Genomic DNA, 27,583 nt, shown 5'->3' on the forward strand with positions numbered 1-27,583 from the left:
AAGCAAAAAATGTTTCAGATTAAAGTGCTATTGTGGAAGGAGAAAATGTCAGAATTCAGTCCCCTCTGGGAAGTTTTGTGCATCGGAGGAAAGGGTCTGTACCTTAGACAGCTTCACTGTACCCTCAACCCAGTCCAGTACCCTTCAGCTTTTGCTGGACTTGGGATCTAAAATATGAGTAACCAGAGAAGAGACAAGCTGTAAGACTGGCTGTCCAGTCTGCTCTTCACCTCATCCCTAAGTGGGTAGACATGGGATGGAACCTTGTTCTCAGCCAACCCTAGACTGAAGGAATAATCTTGGTTTGAAATGGGTTTTGAGGTGCTTGTGGGCAATACTGTAATATGAAGCTGTTCCCAGTACAGAGGTTTGGACTTTAGAAGGTGCCATAAATTGCTCTCACCAAGGCAGCAATGCAAAGCTAGGGGAATGAACAATACTGAAAAGCCTACAGAGACAAAGAGTACTTCAGAGCAATTCATACCTCCTTGGGACCAGTGGGCCTTTTTGCAATCAGTCCCTGTAATCTCTATTCAACACTTCCCAGCTCTATTACTGTAAATGGCTGTCTTGGGAACACATGTCCCATTGGTTTTATAGAGAGTGAATAACTATCCCCTGGCACATTGCTTCCAAGCATATTAGACTATGCAGAATCAATGAGAGAAGGGCCTTATGGAGGTATGCACCATATTGAAGCAAATCCTTCAATAATTACCACAAGCAGAAACTGTATTACAGTAGTGTCTAGAGACCTTTTGTGCTATGTACTGAACGCATGTAATGACAGTGTGTTCCTGTCCCAAAGAACGCTTTGTCTTGCCAATACAGACACAACAGGGTAAAAACACATTAATCAACCTATTTTAAAGATGGGGAAACTGAGAAACATGTTAAGTGACAAACCCAAAGTCATATAGGGAATCGGGCAGAGCTGGGAACAGAATCTGGATGCCCTGCACCCCAATTTAAGGCCTTAACCATAAGGCAGCCATTCTTCTTCCTTGGTCCAAACACAGCACTCCCCAGCAATTTCCTCATCACCTCTCTCAAAATTCTCCAATCCAATCCCAGAACTTCACCAAAAATTGCTCATCAACCAGACAGGCAGGATTTTACAGCCCTCACCCAGAAGTGGGACACAGTTGGAAGCTTCATAGCACGCTACCTGTACCACTCATCAGTAAAGCCTGGTGTCAAATGCCCCTTTCTCCAGTCCCCCTGCTGCCTGCTTTCAGTCTGAAGTAAGCTTACTGGAGTCAGTGCACTGACTCAGAATTGAGATTACTGTAACTCAAAACAGATGTGGATCCTGAATTCCAAAGGTGGACAATGCATAAAAAATGACTGGGGCGGGGGTCACAGTAAGTATAGCTTGGAGCAAGAGGGTAGCCACCTTCATAGTTTCATAGTCTGTAGGGTCGGAAGGGACCTGAGCAGATCACTGAGTCCGACCCCCTGCCATGGCAGGAAAGAGTACTGGGGTCGTACTCTCAATGTGTTTTTCTAGCCTTGTCTTAAAGACCCCCAGGGTAGGAGCCAGCACCACTTCGCTTGGAAGCTGGTTCAGATCCTAGCCACCCTGACCATGAAGTAGCACCTCCTGATGTCTAATCTGAATCTACCCTCTGCCAGTTTGTGACCGTTATTCCTAGTCACTCCTGGTGGTGCTCGGGGGAACAGGGACTCCCCCAGTGCCTGCTGATCCCCCCTGACTAGTTTGTAACAGGCCACTAGATCCCCCGTCAGCCTTCTATTGTGGAGGCTGAACAGGTTCAGGTCCCATAGCCTCTCCTCATAGGGCCTGCCCTGCTGTCCCCTGATCATGCAAGTGGCCTCCTCTGGACCCTCTCCATGTTGTCCATATCCCTCTTGAAGTGCGGTGCCCAGAACTGGACACAGTACTCCAACTGCGGCCTGACCAGTGTTGCATAGATGGGGAGGATCACCTCCTTGGACCTGCTCAAGATGCATCTGTGGATGCACAACAAGGTATGGTTGGCCTTCCTGACTGCATCCCCACACTGCCAGCCCATGTTCATCTCAGCATCAATGACGACTCCAAGATCCTTTTCTGCCTCTGCACGGACGAGAAGGGAGTTCCCCAGCCTGTAGGTATGGTGCTGCTTCTTCCTCCCCAAGTGCAGCACCTTGCATTTGTCGGTGTTGAATCCCAACCTGTTCTCATCCGCCCACCCCTGTAACCTGTCTAGGTCTGACTACAGCCTGTTCCTCCCTTCTAGTGTGCCCACATCCCCCCACATCTTAGTGTCATCAGCAAATTTGAACAGGGTGCTTTTTACCCCCTTGTCCAAGTCACTGATGAAGATGTTGAACAGTGCGGGCCTGAGGACCGAGCCCTGGGGGACCCCACTGCCCACATCCCTCCAGGTCGAAAATGACCCATCCACTACTGCTCTCTGGGTGCGGCCCTCCAGCCAGTTGGGGACCCATTTGACTGTGTAGCTGTCGACACCACAGTTCCCCAGTTTTTTTATGAGAATGGGGTGAGAGACAGTGTAGGAAGGCCCTAAAGTCCAGAAAGACTACGTTCACTGCTACCCCTACACACTCCTGCTCCCTTTGATCCGTGTTGGGATTACCTCCCTTTGGGCTTGGAGGATCGTCTCCTTAAGGAGCAACCACTCTTCTTGGACACCTGACTCCCCTCCCCTCCGGGACCTCAGTGCCTCCCCGACTATTCTCCTTAGCTCACTGAAGTCTGCCCTCCTGAAATCAAGGGCTGCTGCCTTGCTTAATGCACGTTTGTACTACAGAACAGTGCAGATGTAGGCTACAGGCTATAGATTAGGGCAGAGGTGCTGGCAAGCAGAGTTCATACTACATGTGCAACCCTCACTTTGACACTACCCGAGTGCTTCACTTTGCAACTTCAGGGTTTTATTTCTTTTAACATTGTACAAAGGTTTTAAATCAACACACAAATTGATTCAAGTTGCTATTTTTCTTGCTCCAGAACCACATCTGAAACACTCCATACAGTAAGATAAAACATTATTGACATTTCTCCAGTGTTGGCTCAAGAACATTTATCTCCCTCCAGTCAAAACAGGAACCTTTGGAGTACGAGCAAAGCAAGAAAATCAAGGTTTTCCAAAGGCACTGGGTATATAATGCCTGGACAATGCCACAGCATTAGGGAAACCTTCTCACAACACACACCTTCCTCATCCAAACAAAAAGACAGACATGAAAAAACAAAAACTTTTACACTTTGTAATGATTTCAACAAGCAAACATAAAAGCTGTTGTCCTTACAGGCCCTCCATAACATCTCCTTGGCGTCTTGCATATGGACTCCTTTGCAGTTCCACAATCTCTGTGTGTAAAGCCATAATCTGTTCATCTAGGTAAGCAATATCTCCAGCCTGATGGGGAAAAAAGCAACTCTGTAGCTCCTAAATTGTAAATGGAAAGTGATACCTCCCTCCCCCCGCAGTCAATCAAAGCAAGCAGCAGTACCATATAAAACAGACAAAAGGATCTTCAAATGTTCAACTTAATGGTGGCCAATGCTTTTGGGAAGCATGCCACAAGTGCAAAGTATGAGACAGCACAAGTCTAATCACCAGCCACCACCACCACCACCCAGTGCTGCTGCATCCTACTAGTGCATGGGTGGGCAGAATATGGCCCGCGGGCCAGAACCAGCCCGCCAGGCAATTTCATCTGGCCCATGGGGCCCCTCCACAAGCCCTCTGTAAGCTCTGGCCCTGGGCTGCCCCTCTGAAAGCCAGTGCCTCCATGCAGGAGGTGCAGCTCTGCATGCTAAGCAACCACCCCCTTCCCACCCCAGCCTGGCCTGACCCACCTCCAGCCCCGAGGCACTGAAGACAAAAAGCCTCTGCCTGGCAGAGTTTGTGTCTGCTCCCCAGGTGGCTGTCCCTAGCCCTCCCTGCCTTCCAGAGTGGAAATTTAGGTAAAGGCTTCACCAGGGCCAGAGACTCTCACTGGGGGAAAGGGGGCCAGAAGTGCAGGGAGCTGTCAGCTATGGGGCCAGGCCGGGCTGGCTCTGCATACTGCAGAAGCTGCGCCCTATGGGGCTGGGCAGCACTGACCCTACAACATGCCATGAAATGCAGCTCCAGGGACTTGCACACTCCCTAGAGACTCCAGAGACCCTCCCACCTGCCCCAACACCCCTCCACACCCAGCCACCTACCCACCACATGCACCCTCCCCAACCACACACCCTCCACATACACCCCCCTCTTGCCCCCCACATATAATATACAAGAGTAAGCCCGTATTTTAAGCTATTATGCAATCACCTCTAGATACACTACATAAATGCACATTAATCAGGACAAAAAAAATTAAATTGTTAAAATTAAATTAAGTTATAGTAGATGTTTGATTCTTTTAGTATATGATTTTTTCCCCCTAGTTTCAAGATGGCAACCCCCATCCACCAGAGTACTTCTGAAGCAAGGGAAGGGAATGCCGGTGACAAAGGTCAGGGAAGGGACTTCTGGTGACAAAGGTCAGGGGTTGATCAAGTTGAATGAGATCATTCTGTAGGCCTCAATGAGATGCAATCTGATGTCTTGGAAACTAATTGAGGTAGAGCCGTAAGAAAAAAAAAGTTGTAACATGAGAGCCAAAGTAAGCAAACCTCTTTCACATTCCATACCTGGGCACAATGGATGGCCTTTTCTTCCATTTCCTTCCAGGCTTTGAGCATCTTTTCAGAAGCTTTAAAAAAAATGGAGTTTGGTTAATTCATAGAAAAGACATAGACATGAAACAAACTAGACCTGGCATATAGATCTAGTTTATAAATGTATACACATATGCACAAATTTCTAAAATATTGCACATAAAATTAAGTGTATAAATCCTTTTTTAGGGATCTAAACTGTCCTGAATTCTTGACATGTTGGGAGGCCAGTTTCTAGTAACATCATTTTTTTTTTAGTTCAGCCTGTTTGAAAAACTGAGCAGATGAATTTATACTTAAAAAAAATAAAATAAAAAAAATTCTGGCCTTTGTATTTCTGATCAGTATTAGTATTTTTGATAATCCTCATCATCCTGCAAACAAATGGCCTGAGTACAGGGGGTTTCTCTGTGCCACAGAATCTAGAGGTAAGAGTACAAACATTGGCTTTTGCAAGGTTAGGACACATCCCAAACACTTCAGAAAACCCATCTTGACACTCCAAAAAGACAGAATTCTCAAGGACTTGCAAGTGCTTAAGACAGAGGGACCACTATAAAGTATTAGGTGCCTCAGCACAGGCCATGAAGCCACCCAGTAATGTCTACATTCATTCCATTTCTCAGGCTTGGGTCAGAGAAGATTTTTCAGAAATTTAAAAACCCAAAGTAACGAAGAGTCCAGTGGATCCCTACGTAAAAGGTTCCAACAGTTGATCACCATCACTCCCACAACCCAGAAATACCAGGCTTTGTGCAGAAATCATTGGGTGGTGTTCTCTGGGCTGCTACACAAGAGGTTAAAATGGGTGATGAAATAATCATATGGACTTTATTTCTATAAATCTCTTACAGGCATGTCTCTCTCTCTCTCTCTCTCTAAGTACTATACCCAAAGAGGACATTGGTGATCATGGTCTTCCACAGATCTCTTCTCTTTGAGGCATACAGAATTTCCCGTGTCAATACATTCATCCATTTAGACAGACTCTTGATGTAAGTCAACCTCTGTCTTCCACGATCTCTCCTTCCTTCAGTCTTTCCAGTTACAACCAGACTTTCAATTTCGTCCTTCCTCACAACATGTCCAAGAAACTCCAACTGTCTCTTTCTGATGTTAATCAGCAGCTTCCTCCTACAGCATGTTCTTACCAAAAGATCTTCATTTGAAGTGCAACTTGTCCAACATACTTCCAAGATGCACCTTAAGAACCACATCTCAGTTGCTTCAATGCTCTTTTCCATACTTGGCAATATTGTCCAGCATGCCAATGCATACATGAGGACTGGTACAACATAGCAATCCAAGACTCTTAACTTCACCCCCATAGAAATGTTACTATTCGTCAGTATCTTTTTCATTTCCAGAAATGTGTCTTTTGCCATCTCTACTCTGTTTTATTTCAGATCGCATTTACCATCTGATGTTATCCAGCTTCCCAAGTAGTTACATTTATTAGCCTGCCTTATCTGTTCCTTTTCCACTTTGATGTTGCATAATGGAATGATCATCTTCTTTGTAATTACCATGTATTGTTTTCCTACAGTTAATACTTAGACCCTTCTTCTCACTTTCACCAACAATTTTATCTAAAATTCCTTGCAGCTTCTCTTCCAAATCAGCTATTAAGACTGTCTCAGCAGTTTGAATAACACAAGTTGTTCAAATTCTGTCCACCAATAATCAGCCTTGGTAAATCCCTCAGTATTTTCTCACAAGATGAATGAATCGAGTGAAAAAACACAGCCTTGCCCCATGCCTCTCTTAATTTGGAATAAATCACTTAGTTCATTTTCTATCTTCACTGCTGCTGTTTGGTCCCAATAGAGGTTTCTTAAAATTCTCAAGTCTTTACCAGCAATATCCAATTCTTCCAGCATTTTCATTAACTCCTCATGCTTGACTATCAAAAGTTTTGGTATAAACAAGAAAACACAAGAAAAGGTCTTTCCCTCATTTCTACTGCCTTCTCCAAAAAGCATTCATGCTATGAAGATAGCATTTCTTGTACTTGGATCTTCAACGAAACCACACGCCACTTTTACACACTCTGGTCTTATTCTACTTCTAACTCTCACCATCAGAACTTTGTCGTATAGCTCATTAAAATGATGGTTAAATGGAGTTCACATTCAGTGGCTCTGGGTCTTTTGAGGAGCACAATAAAGATCAATTTACTAAGATCCTCAGGTATTACTCCACTTTCATAAATCTCATTGATAACAGTTGTTACTTTGCTATACCAAACTCTTCCAAACATTATTTGTTCTACTGTAATCTCATCTGGCCCTGCAGCTTTATTGGTTTTCATTCGGTTGATAACTGCTTGTACTTCCGCCTTAAGAATTTTCAAAACATCCATGTTCTTCTTAATAGATGGCTTTTTTTCCTTGACTGCTGTGGAATAACTCTTCAGTATACTATGTCCATCTTTTTAATACTTGTACTTGTTCCATAATTAGATCACCATTCTTGGCTTTTATACATCCCCTAGCAGTACAGCCTCCTTTGCCTGTGATGTCTGATATTTCTATACATTGATGTAACATCTTTATCCTTCTGTTTTTGTCTCTACATTTTTCATTCAGTCATTTTTCCCTTTTTTCATTGCACCTTGATTGACTTTTGTCCAGTTTCTTATACTCTTCCATATTATGGGTTTTCATCTTTCTTTCTTCCATAAGTTCAAGGATTTCTTCAGTCCTCCATTTCTGTTTCTTTTGCCTTACTTTTGATGGAATGACATCGTTGGCTGTTTCAACTAGTGCTTCTTCAAAAATTTCCCAGTTTGACATATTTCCTTCATCTTCAAGTTCTTGAAAATGGTTTTGGACTGCAACTGTGTACCTCTCTTTAATCATATCTTTTTCTATTAGAATTGAGTAATCATGCTTCTTTGTCACTTTTGGTTACTTAAGTTTCCTCAACCTTATCTTAATGCTCCATACTACACGTACACGATCACCCAGTCAGCTCCTGGGTAAGTTTCGGATTGTTGAACTGCATTCCTGAATCTTCTGTTGATGATGATGTAATCAATTTGGTTCCTTATGTCATCTCCAAGACTGTTCCATGTATACTTTTTTCTTGAGTGGTGTCAAACCATGTGGTCATAACGACCTGATTATTTGCAACTCGCCAATCAATCCATCTCTCTCTCCTTTCATTTTTCTCACCAAGTCCATGAAGTCCAACAATATTATCTACTCCTCCTAACCAACTTTTGTATTTTGGTCACCCATCGCTATAACCACTTCTTGGGGTCTGCATTGTTTTGTTTTATCAAGGTCCTCATAGAAACAATCAATATCCTCTTCCACACTTTCAGCTGTCGATGTATAAATCTGAACTACTGCAAAGTTGAAAGGTTTAGCCTTTATTTTCACAAGCATCACTATCAGATATTGCCCAAAAACCATGCAAACATTTTGATGTTTTTTCATCCAAAATCAACCCAGCCACCCTTTTGTGCATCTGGCCTCCTGAATAGATGATCTACACATCTTCTGAAACAATAATCCCAACTTCTTTCCAACGTGTTTCACACAGACATAGAGTATTGATCTTTCATCTCTTAATTTCATGCTTGACATTGTCCAATTTCTCAATTTGATGTAGAGTCTTCACATTCCACATTGCCATTTTGACTGATCTCTTGTGAGTGAGGACTGTAACATGCTGATGGTCAGAAGTCGCTTGTTGCACATGACTACCCTTACCAGGCGAGGTCTTGATTCCTCCATCACACGCCCATAAGGGAAAAATCCCCAAATAAGTCCACACAACAATCAACCTTCCCCCAATTTACCCCCTTCTTACTCATTTGTAGGACATGTCTCTGCTATGATACATCCAGTACTCTTCTACAACCCCAAGGAAGTAGGTGTGAAGCAGGGACACTCCATCTACTACTACTACCTTCTCATGCTCCCTTATCTTCCCCAACATTCTCATTCCTCCTCTTTCCCTCCCCAAATCTCTATCCCCAACTAAAAAACACGGTGACAAAAACAACAATAACACCGGCTGATTGCTACCATGTTCATTCATTCAGATCAGAACTCATCCCCACCCGTACATCTGCTTGTACCTTGTAGGTTATAAATTCTCTGAATCTATCCATGTTTGTGTGGCACTCATCATCATTTTCACTGAGGCTTCAGTATAAAGCCTAACCATAATATAACTGTGTATTAAATAGCAACAGCAGTGACCAGTTATGCAGCATGATCCAAAGAAGGGAGGTCCCACTAGACAATCCAGGAGGTCCCATCTGACTTGTTCCAAGTTAAATACTCCTAGAATACTTACATATTCCATAAGCCATCTGGTCACTGTATCTTTCCAGATCAAGGTGAATACTCTGATGAAAGAATTCCAGCTTTGCTTTCAGTTGCTGAGATGCTGATACCATGTTATTTTTCATTTTGGTTAAATTGGCATTATATCGCAGGAGACTCAACCTAGAGTAATAAGTACAAAAAGCATTTTTTAAAATTAATGAAAAAACTAATGAAAATTAACAACGATAACAAAGAACTGACTGCAGTGAGGAAACTTAATTCTGGCACCTGAAAGGAATGCTTTAGTGACCCTGAATTTCTTTTAAAAACAATCTATGAAAATGATTATTCTTACGGTGCTGCTGACTGGACAAGTCACAACCCCTCTATGCCTTAGCTCCCCATCTGTGAAATAGGGAAGAGTGACCCTTCTTTACTTCCCAATTTTATTAGCCTTACCTACTTACAGTGACCTCAGTAGACCAGGAATTTTTTTAAAAATTGGTTTAAGCTCATTTAGGACCACAAGTCATTACTATGCACTAATCATAACTATTTGGCTATTTAATCAGTTCAAGGCAGGCAAGGTAGTTCATTTACCTTACCCATGTATGCACTGACCTTAACATTCTTGGATTTCTTTTAAAATTAAGCTTAAATTGGAATTTGTTGGATTTTTTTTTAATACTTATTACAGAATAATTATTCTGCCCCAAAATGCATTTTACTCTCCATGAATTACTCTTGTGTACTCTCAAATTTAATTCCAATTTAACGCAGTTTTCATCTAGAACGTGTGCGACAGAAGAGAGGCCTTTGAGCGATCAGTTGTAAATTCAAAGAGGATCTACGATATAAATTTAGGGTGGAAAAGAGCAAAGCACTTCAAAAGGGTGGGCAGGCAACAATCATATAGGCTGCTTACAGACATAAAAGAAAAACAAAAAAGATGGTGTTTAATGTAAACTCCCAGGCTGAGCCCAGCACATACCCAGATGAGGCACTGCGTTAGTTTGACCTTGCCCACCTAAAGTCTGTATAGATTGGGCACTTCAGCAGGGCCTTTTTGGCACTTTTATCTAATAGCTGACTGCATCAGCTATTAGATGAAAGTGACAAAAAGCCTTGCTGAAGCACACAATCTATACAGACACTGCAGAACCAGACTGAACTAATATACCGCCTCTTCCAGTAAAAGTGCAGGTTTGGGGTTTTTGCGGGGTGGGACTGTATAGATGTAGGTTCTACATCTGTCAGCAGCCTTACTTCCTACACATTTCAGTTCAGACCCCATACCTTTTGTACAACTCTCCCCAGTTACCAAATTAGCACAGACTTACATTGCAGCTCTTTGCCCCTGGTAGAGCCTGCTGTAATCTTCTTTCAGCCCAGTCACATAATGGACAGCTTCTGCCCACACTTTACGCAGCTGTGAAATTGGCAATTGGATTTTGCTATCCTGTACTGGACACAGAAGAAAGAGAGAGAAAGAGAGAGATAAACTAAGGGCTAAACCAAAAAAGGGCACCCAGGCACTACATTGAACACCTTCAAGAGAAATTTGGATGCTTATCTTGCTGGGATCCTGTGACCCCAGCTGACTTCCTGCCCCTTGGGCGGGGGACTGAACATGATGATCTTCCGAGGACTCTTCCAGCCCTAATGTCTATGAAATCTATGAAAATTGCAGTCCTCAAAGCTGTTGCTCAGTTGCCTCCTCAGCCTGGAAGCACTTAAGTCAGGAGTGGCCAACCTGCAATATGAGTGCCACAAGTGGCACTGGCAGCCTATGTGTGGCACATGGCAGATCAGGGAGGGCAGCACATATGCCAGGAAGCAGAAAGCAGAGCAGAAGAGACAGGGGGGACAAGGCAGGGAGCAGAAAGCAGAGCCGCTAATCAGGCAGGTGAAGGCAATCAGAGTGGCACTCAGGGAGGATTGGGAACTAATTTGTGACATACCTGCTAAAAAGGTTCGCCCCCACTGACTTAAGGTTGTTATTACCAGAGGTGCACTGATATACCAGTGCCATATTGGATCAGCACCGATGAAAGGAAAATTAATTGGCTATCAGCTTTTTTTGGCTGGTGTAGCCAATGACACCAATAAATATAATATGCCTTCTGGCTGGGGCCCCCAGATGCCACGTGCATGCGCACAGCCAAATGCATGCATGTGGCCAGGAATGCAGCTGGGCAGTGTGGAAAGCAGTGGAGGGGAATGGGTGTTGTTGGGGGGAGGGGTGCAGATTGAGGCCCCCACAGTAAGGGAGGGAGTGGGGCAGGGGCTGGGGGCACTGCTCAGCCAGAATAGTGAATGGGATCTGGTGCTGTGAGCAGAACGGAGCCACAGGTGACGCGTCCAGGGGGCAGCTGCCCACACCCTCTGGGGAAGGCATGTGCCCCCCCAGATGTGTGTGCAGAGTGGATGCGGGTTGCCAGCCGTGGGCTCAGGACTTTCTGCTCTGCTGCCTTTGCCCCAGGGGCTGCACATCACCTGCAAGTCGCCTGCCCACCCGGCAGCAGTGGGGTCAGTGAGTTGTGTCTCCTGTTGCCAGGTGGGCCGGTAACATGCAGCAAAGGCAGCAGTGTAGAGAGCCCTGAGCCCACAGCGGGTAGCCCACATCTGCCCTGACCCTGCTCAGCTCTGGTTAAAAGTGTCCCCAAACTTAGAAATGGTGGCGGCAGCACTTGAATGAAAGCTCATTTAAAGACCTTTGTTCAAGCACCCCTGCTGCCATTTTTAAGCACCAGGATGCTGATTCCCTGGATGAGCTGTTTGCAGCTCCATCCTGCTCCCTGCCCCAGTTCCCATTCACCACCCTGGCTGGTCAGCACCTCCAGGCCCACACCCTCTGTCACTGTGGGGGCCTCAATCTGCCTCCCCCCGTGCCACTTGCCCCCCACAGACTTACCCACAGGGCACTGCTCTCCACGCTGCCCGCCTGTATTCCTATAAACTGGTTATCAGATCGGTATCAGCTGAAATGGCTAGTTAATAATTAGCTATCAGTATCAGGCAAGAAAATCTTTATTGATGCTTCCCTAGTTATTACAGTTCCTCCAATGACCTAAATTCTACTTCTGCACCTCAGTTTGGACAGTGTTGAGAGCCTCAACTCTGACCTCAAGGGAAAGCACATTGGGATCCATATACTACGTGGTCTGTATCACTTACAGAGTGTGGGCCAAAGGGCATTTTCAGACCACACTTAATATATGAAGCACTGCACCAAACATGGCAGAAGCAGAAGTCACGTCCCCTTTTCCCCCCCAGTAGCTCAAGGGTTAAAGTACCTGCAATGTGGGGAACTGGTTTTACCACTCTCCTCTGTCTGAACGAAGTCAAACTCAAGTCTCCCACCTCTCAGGACAGTGCCCTGAGAACACCCAGACTATTGAGAGTCCTGGAATGGGGACACTCTCCCTTACTTCTGTTGAAGCTGTTTCATGTGCACAGAATAAATATTCACCAGGACAGAAAGAGGCAAGTAAACCCCTCACAAATACAATCACCCCATCAGAGGCCAAGTGGAGCAAAGACTGCTGTGGAATCACATATATTGGAGATGGAAACAATCTGCGTGACCTGATCTAATCACCAGTTCTCCTTCAATAATTTATGCAGTTTGAAAATCCTTTTGCTCTAACGCTTAGTGTTGTTTAGGTCTCTGGAGTACTCACCAAACTGATGGAAGACCTGGCTTTCACTCCTGGCTCTACTGCATACTTAATACAAAAGTGAAATATTCACTGGAGACCTAAGCCATACAAAGGATTAGAGCAAAAAGGTTTTAAAACTGCATAAAGGGAGAGCTGGCAATGCGGTCAGGTCACGCAGGTTGTTTTCATCTCCAATTTATGGAATTCCACAACTGTCTTTGCCACACTCGGTTGGTGACGGGGTGGTAGAATTTGCGAGAGGTTTATTTACCAGCAGTCAAACTGGGAAATATTCCCCCAGTGCACAGAGCTTTTTAGCATATAGATACAAAAGCTTAAAGGAAAGAAAATGTTCAGAGGGTCTGTAAGGTACACATGAAGGCACTGAAGACAAGTCGTACTTTGGTTTTAAGTTAGCTGAAGCATATTCAAGCTCAATATCAAATATAATATACTTACCAATGTAATTTACACAGTCAGACAGACTTCTGGAAGCAAAGGGACCTTCATAGACAGTTTTGCTTTTATCAAACAAATAAACCATGTAACTATCCCAGCCTCTCTGGTGAGGAAAGGAGAGGAAATGTGTAAGCTGAAAGGATTAAGAACACCTCCTGCCCACCCAAAGGGTCACTGTTACAGGACTGTATAAACTAATATGAAAAAAAATTACTCAGCTAACACACAGTCATGATTATTTTTTTTTACTCTGAAAGGCTGATCTTCCTAAGCACTGGCAAAGGGACTAAGCACTGTGGGAAGCTAAGCTACTTTATTTATATGCTTAATAAGGATACTTTTTAAAAAAACCTAGCCACTGGGTTGGGGAGGCAGAAACGTGTAGCATGGCACAGAAGAAACCACAGCAGCAAGTGTCTAGGACAGTGGCTCTCAACCTTTTAAGACTTGATGCACTCCTCCATAACTTCTATAAATTGAGTGGCACTCCATTTCAAAAAACTAATTTTATAGATTAGAGGGCTTACCTCCTTTCAGAGGATCTTGGCAGTGGGAATGAGGGATTGTCCAGGCAGGGACAACCATGAGCCTGTGCTTATCTCCTAACACCTTGCTTATCTCCTCCCACCTCATGGAACCCTTCAAAAGATCTGACAGCACCCCAGGGTGCCCTCTGGTTGAGAATCACTGTTCTAGGAGCTGAGGAATAGCCGTGAAAAACAACAACTGTGAAACCAATATAGTAGATACTCAAATTGCAATGCAAAACGTGCTCAGTTATTCATAACATTAACTGCCAAGCAAGGGATGCTGAAGCTTGCCTAGTCAATACCTATTCTTATAAAGCAAGAGATACGACCGAGTCTGTTAAGACAACAACTTAAACTAGAATCACTGATGGAATCAGCGCAGTTAATATTCCTTGAGATTTTAGCATGCACATTTAAAAGAACAGACATGACACCAATGGAAATATGCTTACAACGCCGTCAATAACACACTGGGAGGCAGGTTTCCGAGGGTCCAGGGAAACCCCCATTTCCAAAAGCAACTCTTGATTTCCAGTGCTTATTCCAGTTTCAACCTCAATGCGAGACTGAAGTGAATGCAAACTTTCCTCAGGTTGCAAGAGAAACGAAACAATCTTGGCAGAAGTCATATTTAGGATATGTACAATCTGTAAAAAACAACAGCCAAAGAACTGTTACCATTTCTTTCAAGCATAAAAAAAGAATAAAAAATTCTCAGGCTAAGACAGAGGTGCTGGACCTCTGGCCCATGGGCCAAATCCAGCTTGTGGGGTTCTCCACAGGTGGGGAAATTTGGTGGTGTAGGAGGGGTGGCATTTAATACCAACCCTCCCCCGCTACTAAATTCTCAAACCCCACAGGGCCAGATAGTCCCCATCCCTCCTGGGGCTGGGCCCGCTCCCCTCCTCCTGCAAGGCTGGATTGATCCCCACTATGCCCACCCCAAATGCCAATCCAGCTCACCAACTGGATCCAACCTGTGAAGGGCCCGGGCACTGCCCATCTAGCCCCCAGGGCAGAAAGGTTGAGCACCACTGGGCTAAGAACATGCTGCTACGGAGCGCAGAAATTTAATAAAGAAATGTAAAATTGACTAACGAAATAACAGGAGATACAGGGCCAAAGCACTGGATAACTGTTATACTCCCAAAGTAGGAAGAGTTTTAAAACCAGACTTATTATACCTAGGAGTCCAAAAACACTGAAGTACACTGCCCCACCACTGCTGAATCAATTCTGCAGCACAAACTGTACTGCTGAAACCACACACACTGCTCCTCTGAACTGCCACTCTTCAAACTCTTCAGCAAAACTCCAACATGTAAAGCGATAGTAATCTAGCCTTGACATTCTTGAAATGCTACCTAAGTTTGGCACACAATGCATTGTTGTAAGACCACTCTTTGGCTGCCAGAATAAAACTGAGCAAATCAGACTGCTGGTGGTATTTCTGCCTTCATATATGAACTGGATCCAGGCATGAATATATAAGTAGGGACCTACCTAAATTGTGGCAGAAGTTCATGGTGCAGCAGCACCTTTAATCGTTCTTTTTGCCATGTGCCACCTCCCCCACCTTCTCTGAGTGGCTGGGAGGCAAAAACCGGTGCCTCTTGGCCACTTAGTGGCCAAGCAAAAAGAGCAAATTAAAGGCATTGGAAACTTCCACAGAGACTTAGGTAGCCCCTATAAGACCTGAAGCAACAGAGACTACTTTCCTCATGACCCTGATCTGGAAGGTGTCAAGATTTCAAGAAAAAAAACAAACTGATCAGCTAAAATTTCACTTTATTTTCATTCATTTCCCACCAAAAGCCCTTCATTCTCAATGTTTAAACATTTAAGCTCACCTTCAAATTTAGTATTTGATCCATTAATAGGAAACATCTCAGACGACTGCTTTCCGGGTCTATACCTCCACCCCTTTGTTGTGGATCCCAATTCAGCATCAGTTGTAACCAATTTTCCATTGGTTCTACAATTATACTAAACCAAAAGTATTGACAGGTGAAATAAAAATTGAAAAGCAGGCATCTTACATTGAGAAGTCCAATGAATTCATACATTTCCTGTAAATATTAGAAGCACGTACAAGGGAGGAGCATGTTGCTCCAATGAAATCAATAACAAAGTTCACATGCAATGGGAGCAGAATTTTATCCAAGGTATTTTTTCTCCCTTCTGTCTTTTCTGTTCATAAAATAGTTTATCTGAATGAAAAAAATATATTAGCACACTAGTAAAGTTGAACAGTAAAAACAGACCCCGGCACTCTTTCCTGCCTAGGCAGGGGGTTGGACTCGATGATCTGTTGAGGTCCTTTCCGACCCTAGCATCTATGAATCAGACATAAGGCAAAAGCCAACATATCAACAGTAATGTTATTTTGGCATACAGAGAATCTAGTATTGTCTTCCATACGTATGCTTTATGGCCAAGAACCAGAGACAACGCTGTTCCAGAGCTTCTTGGGTATTCACCGGGCTTTTTAAACCACTTCACCTTGATGTTATGTTAATAGAGCTAAACATTTTTTTTTTTTTTTAATTAGGGGGACAAAACATTGTTTATGTCCAACACGAACCTTTTACTGGTTCCAGTTAGATTTAGATGTCCATACCAACAAGATTAGATTAGAGAAGTGTCAGACTGCCTTTGTTGCTGCTTCTCCTAGCAAGCAGACATTCCAAGTCAGGCCCCAGTGTTATCCAAACAGCCAAAAGAGAGACAAAGTCACGCACCTGTAACCAAAGTTCTTCAAGTGACCTCTCTCTGCACATGCATGCACATGGGACTACATATGCAGTAGTACTCAGCGGAATACTGTCATTGCTCACTGTGCACCCTCTTGTATTCCTGAATGTTCTCAGAACAACAGTTCTTTCTACCACGCCTGCATCTGGGTTTCTGATTAGGACTCTGAGGAAAAGGGGAATGTGGGCAGGGAATGGAAATGTGCAGAGGCCGTTTTGAAGAACTTTAGTTATAGGTTAGTAACCATTATTTTTTTCTTCAAGTGAACACTACACATTCTTACTCCACAGTTGCGGGGTCGGACCTGATGATCTGTTTAGATCCCTTCCGACCCTAAGCGCTATGAAACTAACTATGAAATAATTAGACAAGCAGTACAAACCACCGAAGAAAGTGGGATCCAGAATCCTGCAAGGTGGCTGGAATACTGTCCTGTCAAGCCATGCATCACATCCGTATGTTAATCTAGTGACCAGATGTTTAACTGGTGTATGGAATGTGTTCCATCCTGCTGCTTCTCAGACTGCAATGACACTATGTCCGAGATGGTACAAATACCACTAGGTGCATGTCCACTGAGTTTTACAAGAAGTCACAAAGATTAGCTAGTAAATCTCTCCATTATGCTATACTGTTTGAAACTGTGTTAAGATGAAACACCCTGATTTTTATTATCATCTCTGTAAGGGAGGGAGAAAGATAGTTTGGGGAACTTTTTACAGCCTTTAACCCTTTGCTTCTAATATACATTATGCAAGTTTAGACTGCTTAAATATGCATGAAGTCTGAGAGAAACTACTGATTGGTTAAAATGGACATCAGTTATTGTCTTGGGCAGGAAGGTAGTATATAGGTGCATGATCACTTTGCTTCCATAGAAAACTAAATGGTAGAGCCACCAAAGCTTGCAATTTGTTCATTCTTCTAGCAGAAGTTATTGCTGCACTGAATGCTGTCTTGACTGATATATGAAAAAGCACTTATTCCCTGACTCAAAAGTGGTCTCATATGTTGAGTAAAAGTTTTGGTTAAGGTCTCATGAGGGTGTCCATTGAATGGTGATATGTGTTCATCATTAACCATGGGTACATATGATACACTGCTCATTTGTACATAGTAAGTATGGTAGGTATCACAAGTATTTTCAGTAGATAGGGGAGCATTAGTATTGTTGTATCAAGCTCCAGTAAAACTTTATCTTTAATACAGCATGTGCTTCTGGTCACCTATGCGCAACAGGGAGATTGAAAGTACAACAGGTACAAAGAATGGCTACTAAGATGAGCAGGGAAAAGGAGAGTTAATCTTACAAGAAGAGACATGGGGCACATCTCCCTCACTCTTGACCACAAGACTGCAGCCACTGAAAAATATAAGTCCCACTGACTTGCTTCCCTCTGCGTGCCAAAAGCTGGAAACTGGACAGCCATAGAGTATTGGATAGGATGTCGCCAGGAAAAGGCCCAAAGTGGGTACCCTAGGGAGGCACTCAGACACAGGACAGCTTGACCATGGTCCTGGGGCGAACATTTAGGGCTGTGCTCCAACCTACTCCCAAGCCACCTATGCCATCTCTAGCTGCCAGTCTCCAGTGGGCCAGAATTGAAGAGACTAGGTGGGGCTTATTTTCTTGGCAGTGGTCCTAAGGTTGGGAGGGAGGCTGCATATTCATGCCCTAGACCAGTGGTTCTAAACCATTTTTGTACCAGGACCCATTTGTAAACATCAATACCACTCCCAACCCAGCTATCCCCTACCCCCAGGTCCCAGCCCTCACAGTGTGGAGGGCATGCCAAGAGTGGGGTGGGGGGTGTTGTGTATGGGGCATACGGGGTCCCATGCAGCCCCTTGCAAACTGGAACTCTGCAAGGAAAAAGCCATAGTTTTCCACCTTTTTCTCCTTTAAAGGAGAATCCATTTTCAAAAGTTTGTTCACGACTCTTTCATATTCTTGTGACCCACAGGTTGAAAAACACTACCCTGGAAGACCGTCTTGTTTAGTTTAGTAAAATACAAGCCAATAGGGAATACAATTGCTGTAAAAAATACATCAAGGCAGCATATACCAGGAAAAGGAAGTCAGAGGTGGATGTGCACAGCATGAACACACTTACCTACAAAGGCTGTTGGGCTGTGGCAAATGACTACTAAACCGAACTTCTCCTTTCATCTCTTCAAAAGCAAAGATGTGCTTAGCATCTTTCTTCTTGATTTTTTCATGCCTATGAAATAAAATTCCCCATGGATGCAGTGATTTGTGTACTTATTTAAGAACCCAATGAAAGCAGCATTAACAAAATCCACCAGCCTGGCAGCCCTGGAGTTCAAATCGCCTTCTCTAGATAGAACAGAGAGAAGGAATGTGAGATTCCTACTCATCCCTGACAATGTGTCTTACTTGAAGTAATAGGGGAATAGAGTCTCCACAGCCCATTCAGTCTTTGAACGCTCTGTTGTGTCTGCCAGCAAAGAGGCCTAGTTGGTAACACATGTGGTGGAATCCTCTCTTATTTGGAGCTCTATCATAGGGAAGGGAAACTCAAAAAACTCACTGCCCACAGGGTAAGGGGACTGAATAAAAACAACAATTGGGGACTAAACAAATAGCATAGGTCAAAGTCGCAGCAGTGGTCCAGGGAAGATAGTCTGTTGCCATCCAACCCATGGTGAAATACAATGCAGAAGTGTTAAAGCACAGCGTTCTACTGAGTCAAATAAATATCAAATAGGATTCAACAGAATATTAACAGAAGAAGTACCATCCCTGTATGGCCCCCAGGCTGCATACAGTACAGCAGAAGTTCTGCCTCAGTTTCCCCAATGCAATCTTCAACAATCTTCAGTTATGGCTACAGTCTACATCAGTAGTGCTCAACTTTATTATTATTATTATTTTTTTTATATATATATATATATATATATATATATATATATATTATTATTATTATTATTTTTTTATATATATATATATATATGGGCCAAACCTTGAAATCTGAAGTGGGCCAAAGGGGGTACGACCACACCTCCTCTGGCCATGCAGTGAGCTCTCCAAGTTCACCTACAGGTCAGTATGGCTCCTGCCAGAGCGCCACATGCGCAGTGAGCTCATGAGTATGTCAGTGCCACCACTAATATCGCTAACCAAAGCCACCACTTCTGCACGACTCTGAAGCGCAGGAGGTAAATTCCACTGCTGTTCACTGTTCGGCACCAAAAACAGGGGAAGAGTAGGTGCAACATTCGTTCCCTAGACTCCAGTGCCATGTGCAAACCTATATCCTGTCCATGGGTCATAGATTAAACACCAGTGGTCTACACTGAGACACCAGCCCATGCCAGGCTAGCAGCAAGGAAAGTCCCCATTGTCACAACCAAAAATAACCTTTGGCCCCACTTAGATTAGTTCTTAGACAGCAGAGTTGGGCTCTCTCCTTTTTAACAAATCTTCAGAACTGACATGAGCCAAGTGTAGTAATCTTAGTCAGACCTGATGCATTACAGGTCATTAACCCCTCCTGGTTACTGTGACTCAGCACAGTAGCTGTTGTTGCCTCAGTCATTTTAATTCAGCGACTATGGTCTTGACCCTTTGCCATTTTATAATATGCAGTGTTTGCTTCAACATGTTGAAAAATTTAATGTCACATAAGGATAAAGCTGGTTCTGAAGTGGAAAAAGAAATACTTTGGGGCTGAGAACACAGTGTGGAATTCACCCCCTCTCATAGGAGACATGTCTCTAGAATCAAAAAGTGCATTTAAAAAAACCCCCAAACTTTCCATCCTTTATGACAGCAAAAAAAACTTTGCAAATTTGAAGAGAATGTAAACCAGTGGTCAAGCCTTCCTGATTCAGCAGGCAATCTGAAGCAACAGCTTTGAGTAATGTGAACTATACCAGTCTGTTTAAACTGAACTCAGAAGATAACCCTCACCATAGTGAAATAATGGGGACACAGTGAAGTAGATGGATTATCAAAAATTAGTTCTATGTAAGAGCTACTTTTAAATCATTGGAAATTTAATTAAGTAACAAAAAAACCTCAATATGTTGTTTTAAATTTATCCAAGATGCTGCAGAATTTTGTGCATTTTACCATAATGCCATAATTTTGGTCAAAGCTACAGAAGTATAAATGAAGCCTTAATATTATTAACTGTGTGTATCACAATGTCCATCATTAAGGCTGCACAACATTTCCCATTACAGCACTATTTTCAGTGGCTTACAATTTTGCCAAGTCTGGGCTGAACGCCTTCAAGCATCTAGATGTTTATCTTGCTGGGATCCTATGGCCCCAGCTGACTTCCTGCCCCCGAGGCAGGGGCTGGACTCTATGATCTTCTGAGGTCCCTTCCAGTCCTAATGTCTATGAAATCTATGAAATTTCTAAACAACATGCTTGCCTCAAGCTGAATCTTTCCAGAGCATTTCAAAAAACAGTTCAGCCTTTGCTCTGAACAAGATTCGTAAAAATAACAAAATGGTTGCAACTGTGTTGGACCATGGACAAGTTAACATGTCATGCTTTACTGTGGAAACTCAAAGTTTGGCAAAGGAGAAAATCATGCTAGCTCTGGAAATACTGCACATATCAGGAAAGTAGAGTTAAAGGCAAAATGCCAATAGCCACTTCAAAATCTCCAAACAAAAAAGCAGTACAATGACAATCGTTTCAATCCATACCATTCCATGCCCAAAAGAGGGAGAGCAGATCTGTCAAACCTAATGCTTGGCACCCTCTCCTGTAGCAAATGTCTTACCATGTAAATGGTTCAAGGTTGTGTAGAAAGGGTCTAAATCCAGCAATGCTTTCAAATACCATTGTTCCAAAGCTCCAGTAGTCTACAGCAACAGTATAGGACTTATTCTTGAAGAGTTCTGGAGCCTAAAAACAGTAATATGCTTTAAAATTAAATTTCAGAGAACATATTTTTCCCCATTTCATAGGGAAACTATATAGGAAAACACTAAAGCAAAACTGATTTCTGCCAAAACAAATTCTACTCATAAAACCAAAAAAACCCTCAAACAATCTTACCAAATATTGCAAAGTCCCAACAAATGATGTGCATAAACTTCCTTGATCTAGATCCTTGGCATATCCCAAGTCTATTATTTTGTGAATAAACTGTAAAAATACAAAGCAAATATTACAACAGTAAGGAAAAATCAACAAAAAGAAGAAAAAAACATAGTTGCAGGCCTGGTGAGGGACATCCAGACGTTATCTCACTAAAAAAGGGGTGGGGGGAACAAAAACCCAGAGAACGAATCAGTGAACTGACAAAAATATTTCAAATGAACTTGTTCCACTACATAGAACTAGAACTTTGATGTTCATCCATGAAAGCCAGGGGTCAGTAACTTTTAGAGCAGCAGGCCACCACTTAAAACCAAGTCATACTGTATGCCAGCTCTCTGCCCCACCATCCCTCTCTATAGCACTGAGATCGCTTCCTGCCATCCCTGTCCCCAGTGGCACTGAGAAGGGCTAAATTTGGTGGCAAGTGACGCCTTACATTCTAGTATGCAAGCAGGGTGGCAGGGGCACTGTGGGGCAGACTGGCAATACAGCATGAGGTGGAGAGAGGAGACACACTGAGCTGAGCTCAGTGCTGTGGATCCCCTGTGCCACTGCAGACTTGATCCCAGCACTTTGTGGGCTGAATTTGGTCTATGGGCCATAGGTTGTGAATCCCTGACGTAAGCCGTAATCATTCATTTCATAGCTGTTTATAACGTAAGTTGAATATTACAATCCACTACTGTCCTGAAAAACTAACAGGTTTGAATGAAGTCAATGGGGGGAAAAGGCAAAACAAAAGAGCATTTTTGCTGAGAAATCAGAATCAGACTGACTACCAGGACAAATTTATTTCTACACACCACCGCAAGAAATCCAACGCATATGTAAAAACAAAGTTCAATGCAATTTATATTGTTGACACCGCGCTATGTCAGAATTACTGAATAGGAAAAAAAAGAATGTTTCAGTAAAGTAATTGACCTAATGGCAATTCTTTGAGGACCAGCAAAAATGGGATCTGAAATTTTAAGAAGCCAGAAAAACCTTGTTATAAAAATTATGGTTGCATTTTCAGCCTCATCCAGTGCCAAAAGAAGCCACTAGCAGTTTTAACTTCAATTAAATCAAACCAAAGTTGCTATGCAGCTCCCAAGCCTAATATCTCGTGCATCAACTCAATTCATTGACAGAGATTTTTTTTTACTTACCTTCCCACCTTCATCCTGAAGAACAATGTTTTCTGGCTTTAGATCTCTGTGTATAATTCTGTTTTCATGCAAATACTGGATACCAGACCCTGAATAAAATCAAGTGTTTGATGTAAGAGATAAATACCCATAGTAAAAAGAAAACAAACAAAACCCAAAAAAACCCAAGACCAGTCAGTGTCTAACACCTCTGTGTTATATCCTGACCATAAACAACTTAGAAAAGTCCTGAGGATGTGCTTCATTGCTGATCCTAAGCTCTCCTAAGACAAAGCAGACCCCATATGCTCCCCAGTTGCTAGGCTTAGGCTGTACAAAGCAGCAAGTTGAAAGGCCTTGTTTCTCCGTAGCAGTCAAAGGCACAGCCAGGAGACTATAGACATGGCTCTAATCTCCCTAATCATTCTCCTGGCAGCTATCCAGTACCAGCTATGCATCACATGCTGACCACATGCTTACTGCACACAACAGTCTTCCTGAATCTGCAGTCAGCTGGGATCAGATCTTAGGAGGGACAACCACTTCACAGGACTCAATGGGTTGTTGACAATATACTGTTGGGCAATATATTGTATTGTTTTGATTATAAGATTACCTTGCTCTTCTTGCAAAAATGCCATAAAACCACATCTGACTTGCACACAGCATTGACCTTTGTACTCACAGTATTTTTTTTGCATAGAATAAAAATACGAAGTCAGAATTTCTTTTCAGTGCAGTTTATTTTAGTACCCTTAGTGCAAATAACTCTCTGCGTCCTTTCCTTGGTTATCTGATTTTCTTGTAGGATTTTGTAATGGTGATAACACAAATAAAGGCATTGAACTGTTATCACTCTATATACAAGAGAAAGTTTATTTTTCCTAAAATAAAACTTGAAAATGTGAGGTTGACTAAAATAAAGTGTCGCCTTGTATTCAGAACAGACTAGTATATTCCAAAGCAAGTGAAAGTTAAGAAATTTATTTTAACATATGAACATGCTGTGCAAAATGCTGCTGAAACAAAGCAAGAAAAGAGGAAAGTTTAATTGTGAAGTGAACTGTGGTTTGATGAAAAAGAACTACTAAACAGAGGTTTGCCAAATTTTCTGGTGAAGTTCCACAATTATAAGAGCAACAGGTCAGAATCCTTCTTAATTTTGGAAGGAAGCATGCTCTGAACTAACTACTGACTGAACAAGGTTGCCCCCACATCAAGCACGTCCCAGTGGGGCTGCACCTTGTGAACTGCTCAACAGAGAAGGGAGCCTGGAACACTATCATCACCATGTCGATCATCAGCAGGGATCCTGCTTTTCTCTGATAAAAAAATTCCCCAATTTTCAGATTAAGAAAAGTAAACCCAAAATCCCCATTTTTCTGTAATTAAAATGAAACACCGCTATAGTGTTTCTAAATTTTAATCTATAGTGGCGTTTCATTTTAATCACAGAAACTGTGGATTTTGGGTTACTATTTTTAACCTGAAAATCAGGGATTTTATTTTAATCAGAGAAAACCAGGATTCTTGCTGATGATAGTGTTCCAGGCTCCATTCTGTGTTGAGCAGTTTACAAGGTGCAACCCCAGTGGGATGTGCCTGATGTGGGAGCACCCTTGTTCAGTCAACAGTTAGTTCAAAGCATGCTTCCTTTCATCTTTAAGAAGAATTCTGACCTGTTGCTCTGATAATTGTGGAATTTCACTATCGTGGCGTTTCATTTTAATCATGGAAAAATGTGGATTTGGGGTTACTTCTTTTAATCCAAAAACTGGGGATTTTTTTCAAATCAGAGAAAATCAGGATCCCTGTTGATCAGTATTAGTTGCATCATATGCTAGAACCTAGAGATGTGTCATCTTACTTACTGCTTGGGCATTTCTTTACTTTGGAACTGAATCACACAATACTGCCATGGTCAGGGCCCTTCCTGAGGGTTTCAGGGCCATCACCCAGCCTTTATCTCTCACAGCTGATTGATTTTCAAGCTCAACCTACTCAGCTGATGTTTGCTTTCTACCTAACTAAAGCCTTATCAGACGGCCACTGCATTTTCTGTTCTCCTTCCTTTTGTGTGTATTCATGAAGTAACAGGCTCAGATTAGCAACAACAGTTTAAAAGCCAAATACTACCACCTATAAAGCTGCCTCCCTCTCACGGCCCAGTTAAACAAGGTCACTAAATCAAACACAAATTTACTATCATACAAGGTTACAAAGCAGACAGAAAGAATCTATCAAATTAAGATGCATTTGCTATTGTTTGGGAAAGCCAGTGCTTTACATTTTAATCATGCATGGGTATTTCATTTTCATGGTCTGGCCTGGCTGATGTATTAGTGAACCCAAGTGTCCCACTATAAAACCCCTAAACAGAACTATTAGGGACCTCCTGACTTACCAACACCTGTGTCTTGCTGTCACAGGCACCATGCCATACAGTAACGGAATAAAGTGATCAAGCTCCATCTCAGAATCCCATTCCTCCATCCGAAACCCAGGTGCTTTTTCACTACCATAAGCAACATGGCAATAAGTAATAATAGCATAATTTAAATTATACCACCCCCTAAGACAGTTAAATCTGCACAATCCAACCAAAAACAAGCATTTTGTTCCTGACCATTTTATCAGGAACAGCCAGCTAATATACTTTGCCCATATTTCCAAGCTGCCTCCAACCTGACCCAACTGTCATAATTCCCATCTGTTTTACATCTAAATATGATACCAAATATGTGGCATCATAAAAGCACGAAAAGGAAGATTGTATAATTTGTTTTATATACAATTTAATAACAAACTCTGAATGTACCTGAAATGGTTACAGAATTACCAGCCAGCTGCACTGTGAGACTGAAAACCACAGCAGCACTGTCACAAAATTTACATTTAGCTTATTAGGAAGTGTGTGTGTGGAGGGGTGGGGGGGGCATGCAGCTTGCCAGTAGGTGGAAAAGCAGCAAGAATATAAGGAGACAGAGTTTGGATCTTAAAAATTATACATGGCATGGTAGGACAGGTTGTATGTGAGCCCAATTGTGCAACAGGTGGGTAGGGAGCCTTGGGGTTTATGCTCCTTGCAAACTCTACATGATAGGCCAATGATTTTCAACTTTTGAGACCTGATATGGTCTTGTTTGTTTTGGATCCAAACTCTGTCTCCTTGTATTCTTGCTTCTTTTCCACACCTATCGGCAACCCCTCCCCCACTTTTTAATAAGCTAAAGCTAAATTTTGTGGTAGTGCTGTCATGGCTTGCAGTCTCACAGTACAGCTGGCTGGTAATTTTGTAATGATTTCAGATGATATTAAGCACCCAAAGTAGGAACACAAGCAAGGCACTTTTGCTGATGGGCAGGAAGAACACTGTGGTAAGGTTTCCTCTCTGCTTTTTGTTTTATAACAAACTACAGTCACTACAGCAAGGCTAGGGAGCATGGTACATTTTGGCAAGCAGATTCACATCCACCACAGAGGCTGTACAAAGGGACTGTTGTATGGGAGATCCAATATTGCTAACCCCACATTGCTAAAAATCATGAGATGAACTCTTAAAAAAAAACAAACTAAAAATAGTAAATAAATAAATAAATAAATAAATAAATAAAAATCAATAGATTGGCATGTAAATCATGAGATGCTATTTTTGAAGTGTGTGTCTGGGAGGTGTTATTTGTGAAGGTGTGGGGGGCTATGGGTGTGTGTGGGGTTTGGAGCCTGGGGAGGGGGTGGCCCAGCACACCCTGGCAGGATGCAGGGTACTGTGGGCCTGGAGTATGAGGCAGCAGCAGGGCTGGGGAGGCTGTGGCTTGAGAGGGAGGAGCAGACACATAGACCACCCAGCTGATAAGTGGTGGGGAAGGGGCAGCGGGGGAAGATCGAGGCCCCCATGGTAAGGGAGGAAGACAGGAGCAAGGGCTGCAGTAAATGGGGTCTTGGGGCCAGGGCAGGTCATCTAGAGGTGTGGGAGGGAGTACTGATCCCTATAGCTGTGCATGCCCCTCGGGGAGGAATGGAGGGCACATGCCCCCCCAGGGGGCAGAGGTGGGCTGCCCACTGTGAGCTCGGGGCTCTGCACCCTGCTGCTTTTGCCCTGGGAGCTGTGCAATACCATTGCTGCCTGCAGGGTGGGCAGGGGACACAAGTTGCCCTGGCAGCATGGCATGTCCCCTGCGTACCCAATGGCAGGAAGCACACTGGCGTTGAGTGGCTGAGCTCCCGGAGCAAAGGCAGCAGGGAGCAGAGCCCTGAGCCTGCAGTGGGCAGCTTGCCTCTGCCCCGCAGGAGGCATGTACACCCCATGCCTTCCCGGGGCCCCATTCACCCCAGCCCCACTTCCTCCCTCACCATGGGGGCCGCAATCTCTGCTCCACCCCTTCCCTCTTGCTCTGTCCCTTCTCCTCCACAGACTTACCAGCTGGGAAAATCCAGAGTTTTGAGGGTTCAATCAGGAGCTCATGAGTCAAGAGTTATTTTGACTTAGAAATCCCAAGTCTCGCATGTTTTTGGGATGGTCAGCATTACTGGAGATCTAACCTCCTCCTACTGCCACTAAGCATCTGAGAGTTTCCAAGAGTCATAAAAAAAGGTATGGAACCACTGAAACCTAAAAGAGGCCTTCAGGTCTTTCTAGCAAACATCAGACTTGAGTCACCAATGAAGAAAAATAGTAGGAACAGCTCTAGTAAGATCCTGAACAAGGTTTTTCTTTTGTACCTAAAAATGTCTGACAATTTTACTTCATGCTGGCCAAACCAAAATTCTCCTTCCTCTGAGATCAACACTTCTAGGTGAAAAGGTAGTGCCTGAGAGTGGATTTTAGTTTTTTTGTTAAAAAACAACAACAACAAACCCAACAGGCATACAGACAAGAAGACCCAGGCCCACACACAACAAAGTCAAGCTTAAAATGCAAACTGTTCATTACACATTACCTTAACCTTCATATAAGAAGCTTAAAAGACAATATGTTTTCCTGTTAACACATGCACA

General features: G+C 43.1%; 1 protein-coding gene across 1 annotated transcript in view; it reads right to left on the bottom strand.

Annotated features, from left to right (window-relative positions):
* CHUK (component of inhibitor of nuclear factor kappa B kinase complex) overlaps window positions 1-27,583 on the bottom strand; it is a 46,549-nt gene that overhangs the window by 9,457 nt on the left and 9,509 nt on the right. The window contains exons 5-15 of the mRNA XM_090057549.1: window positions 22,607-22,695; window positions 21,411-21,500; window positions 21,133-21,257; window positions 18,484-18,591; window positions 15,466-15,601; window positions 14,068-14,262; window positions 13,086-13,188; window positions 10,305-10,428; window positions 8,993-9,144; window positions 4,655-4,716; window positions 3,280-3,389 (exon numbers count right to left, since the gene is read on the bottom strand). Coding sequence (XP_089913675.1) covers window positions 3,280-3,389; window positions 4,655-4,716; window positions 8,993-9,144; window positions 10,305-10,428; window positions 13,086-13,188; window positions 14,068-14,262; window positions 15,466-15,601; window positions 18,484-18,591; window positions 21,133-21,257; window positions 21,411-21,500; window positions 22,607-22,695 — 1,294 coding nt within the window. The remainder of the gene's footprint in view (window positions 1-3,279; window positions 3,390-4,654; window positions 4,717-8,992; window positions 9,145-10,304; window positions 10,429-13,085; window positions 13,189-14,067; window positions 14,263-15,465; window positions 15,602-18,483; window positions 18,592-21,132; window positions 21,258-21,410; window positions 21,501-22,606; window positions 22,696-27,583) is intronic.

This window comes from Crocodylus siamensis, chromosome 7, assembly GCF_052110815.1.
Source record: "Crocodylus siamensis isolate JL-2025a chromosome 7, ASM5211081v1, whole genome shotgun sequence".
NCBI classification, from domain to species: domain Eukaryota; kingdom Metazoa; phylum Chordata; order Crocodylia; family Crocodylidae; genus Crocodylus; species Crocodylus siamensis.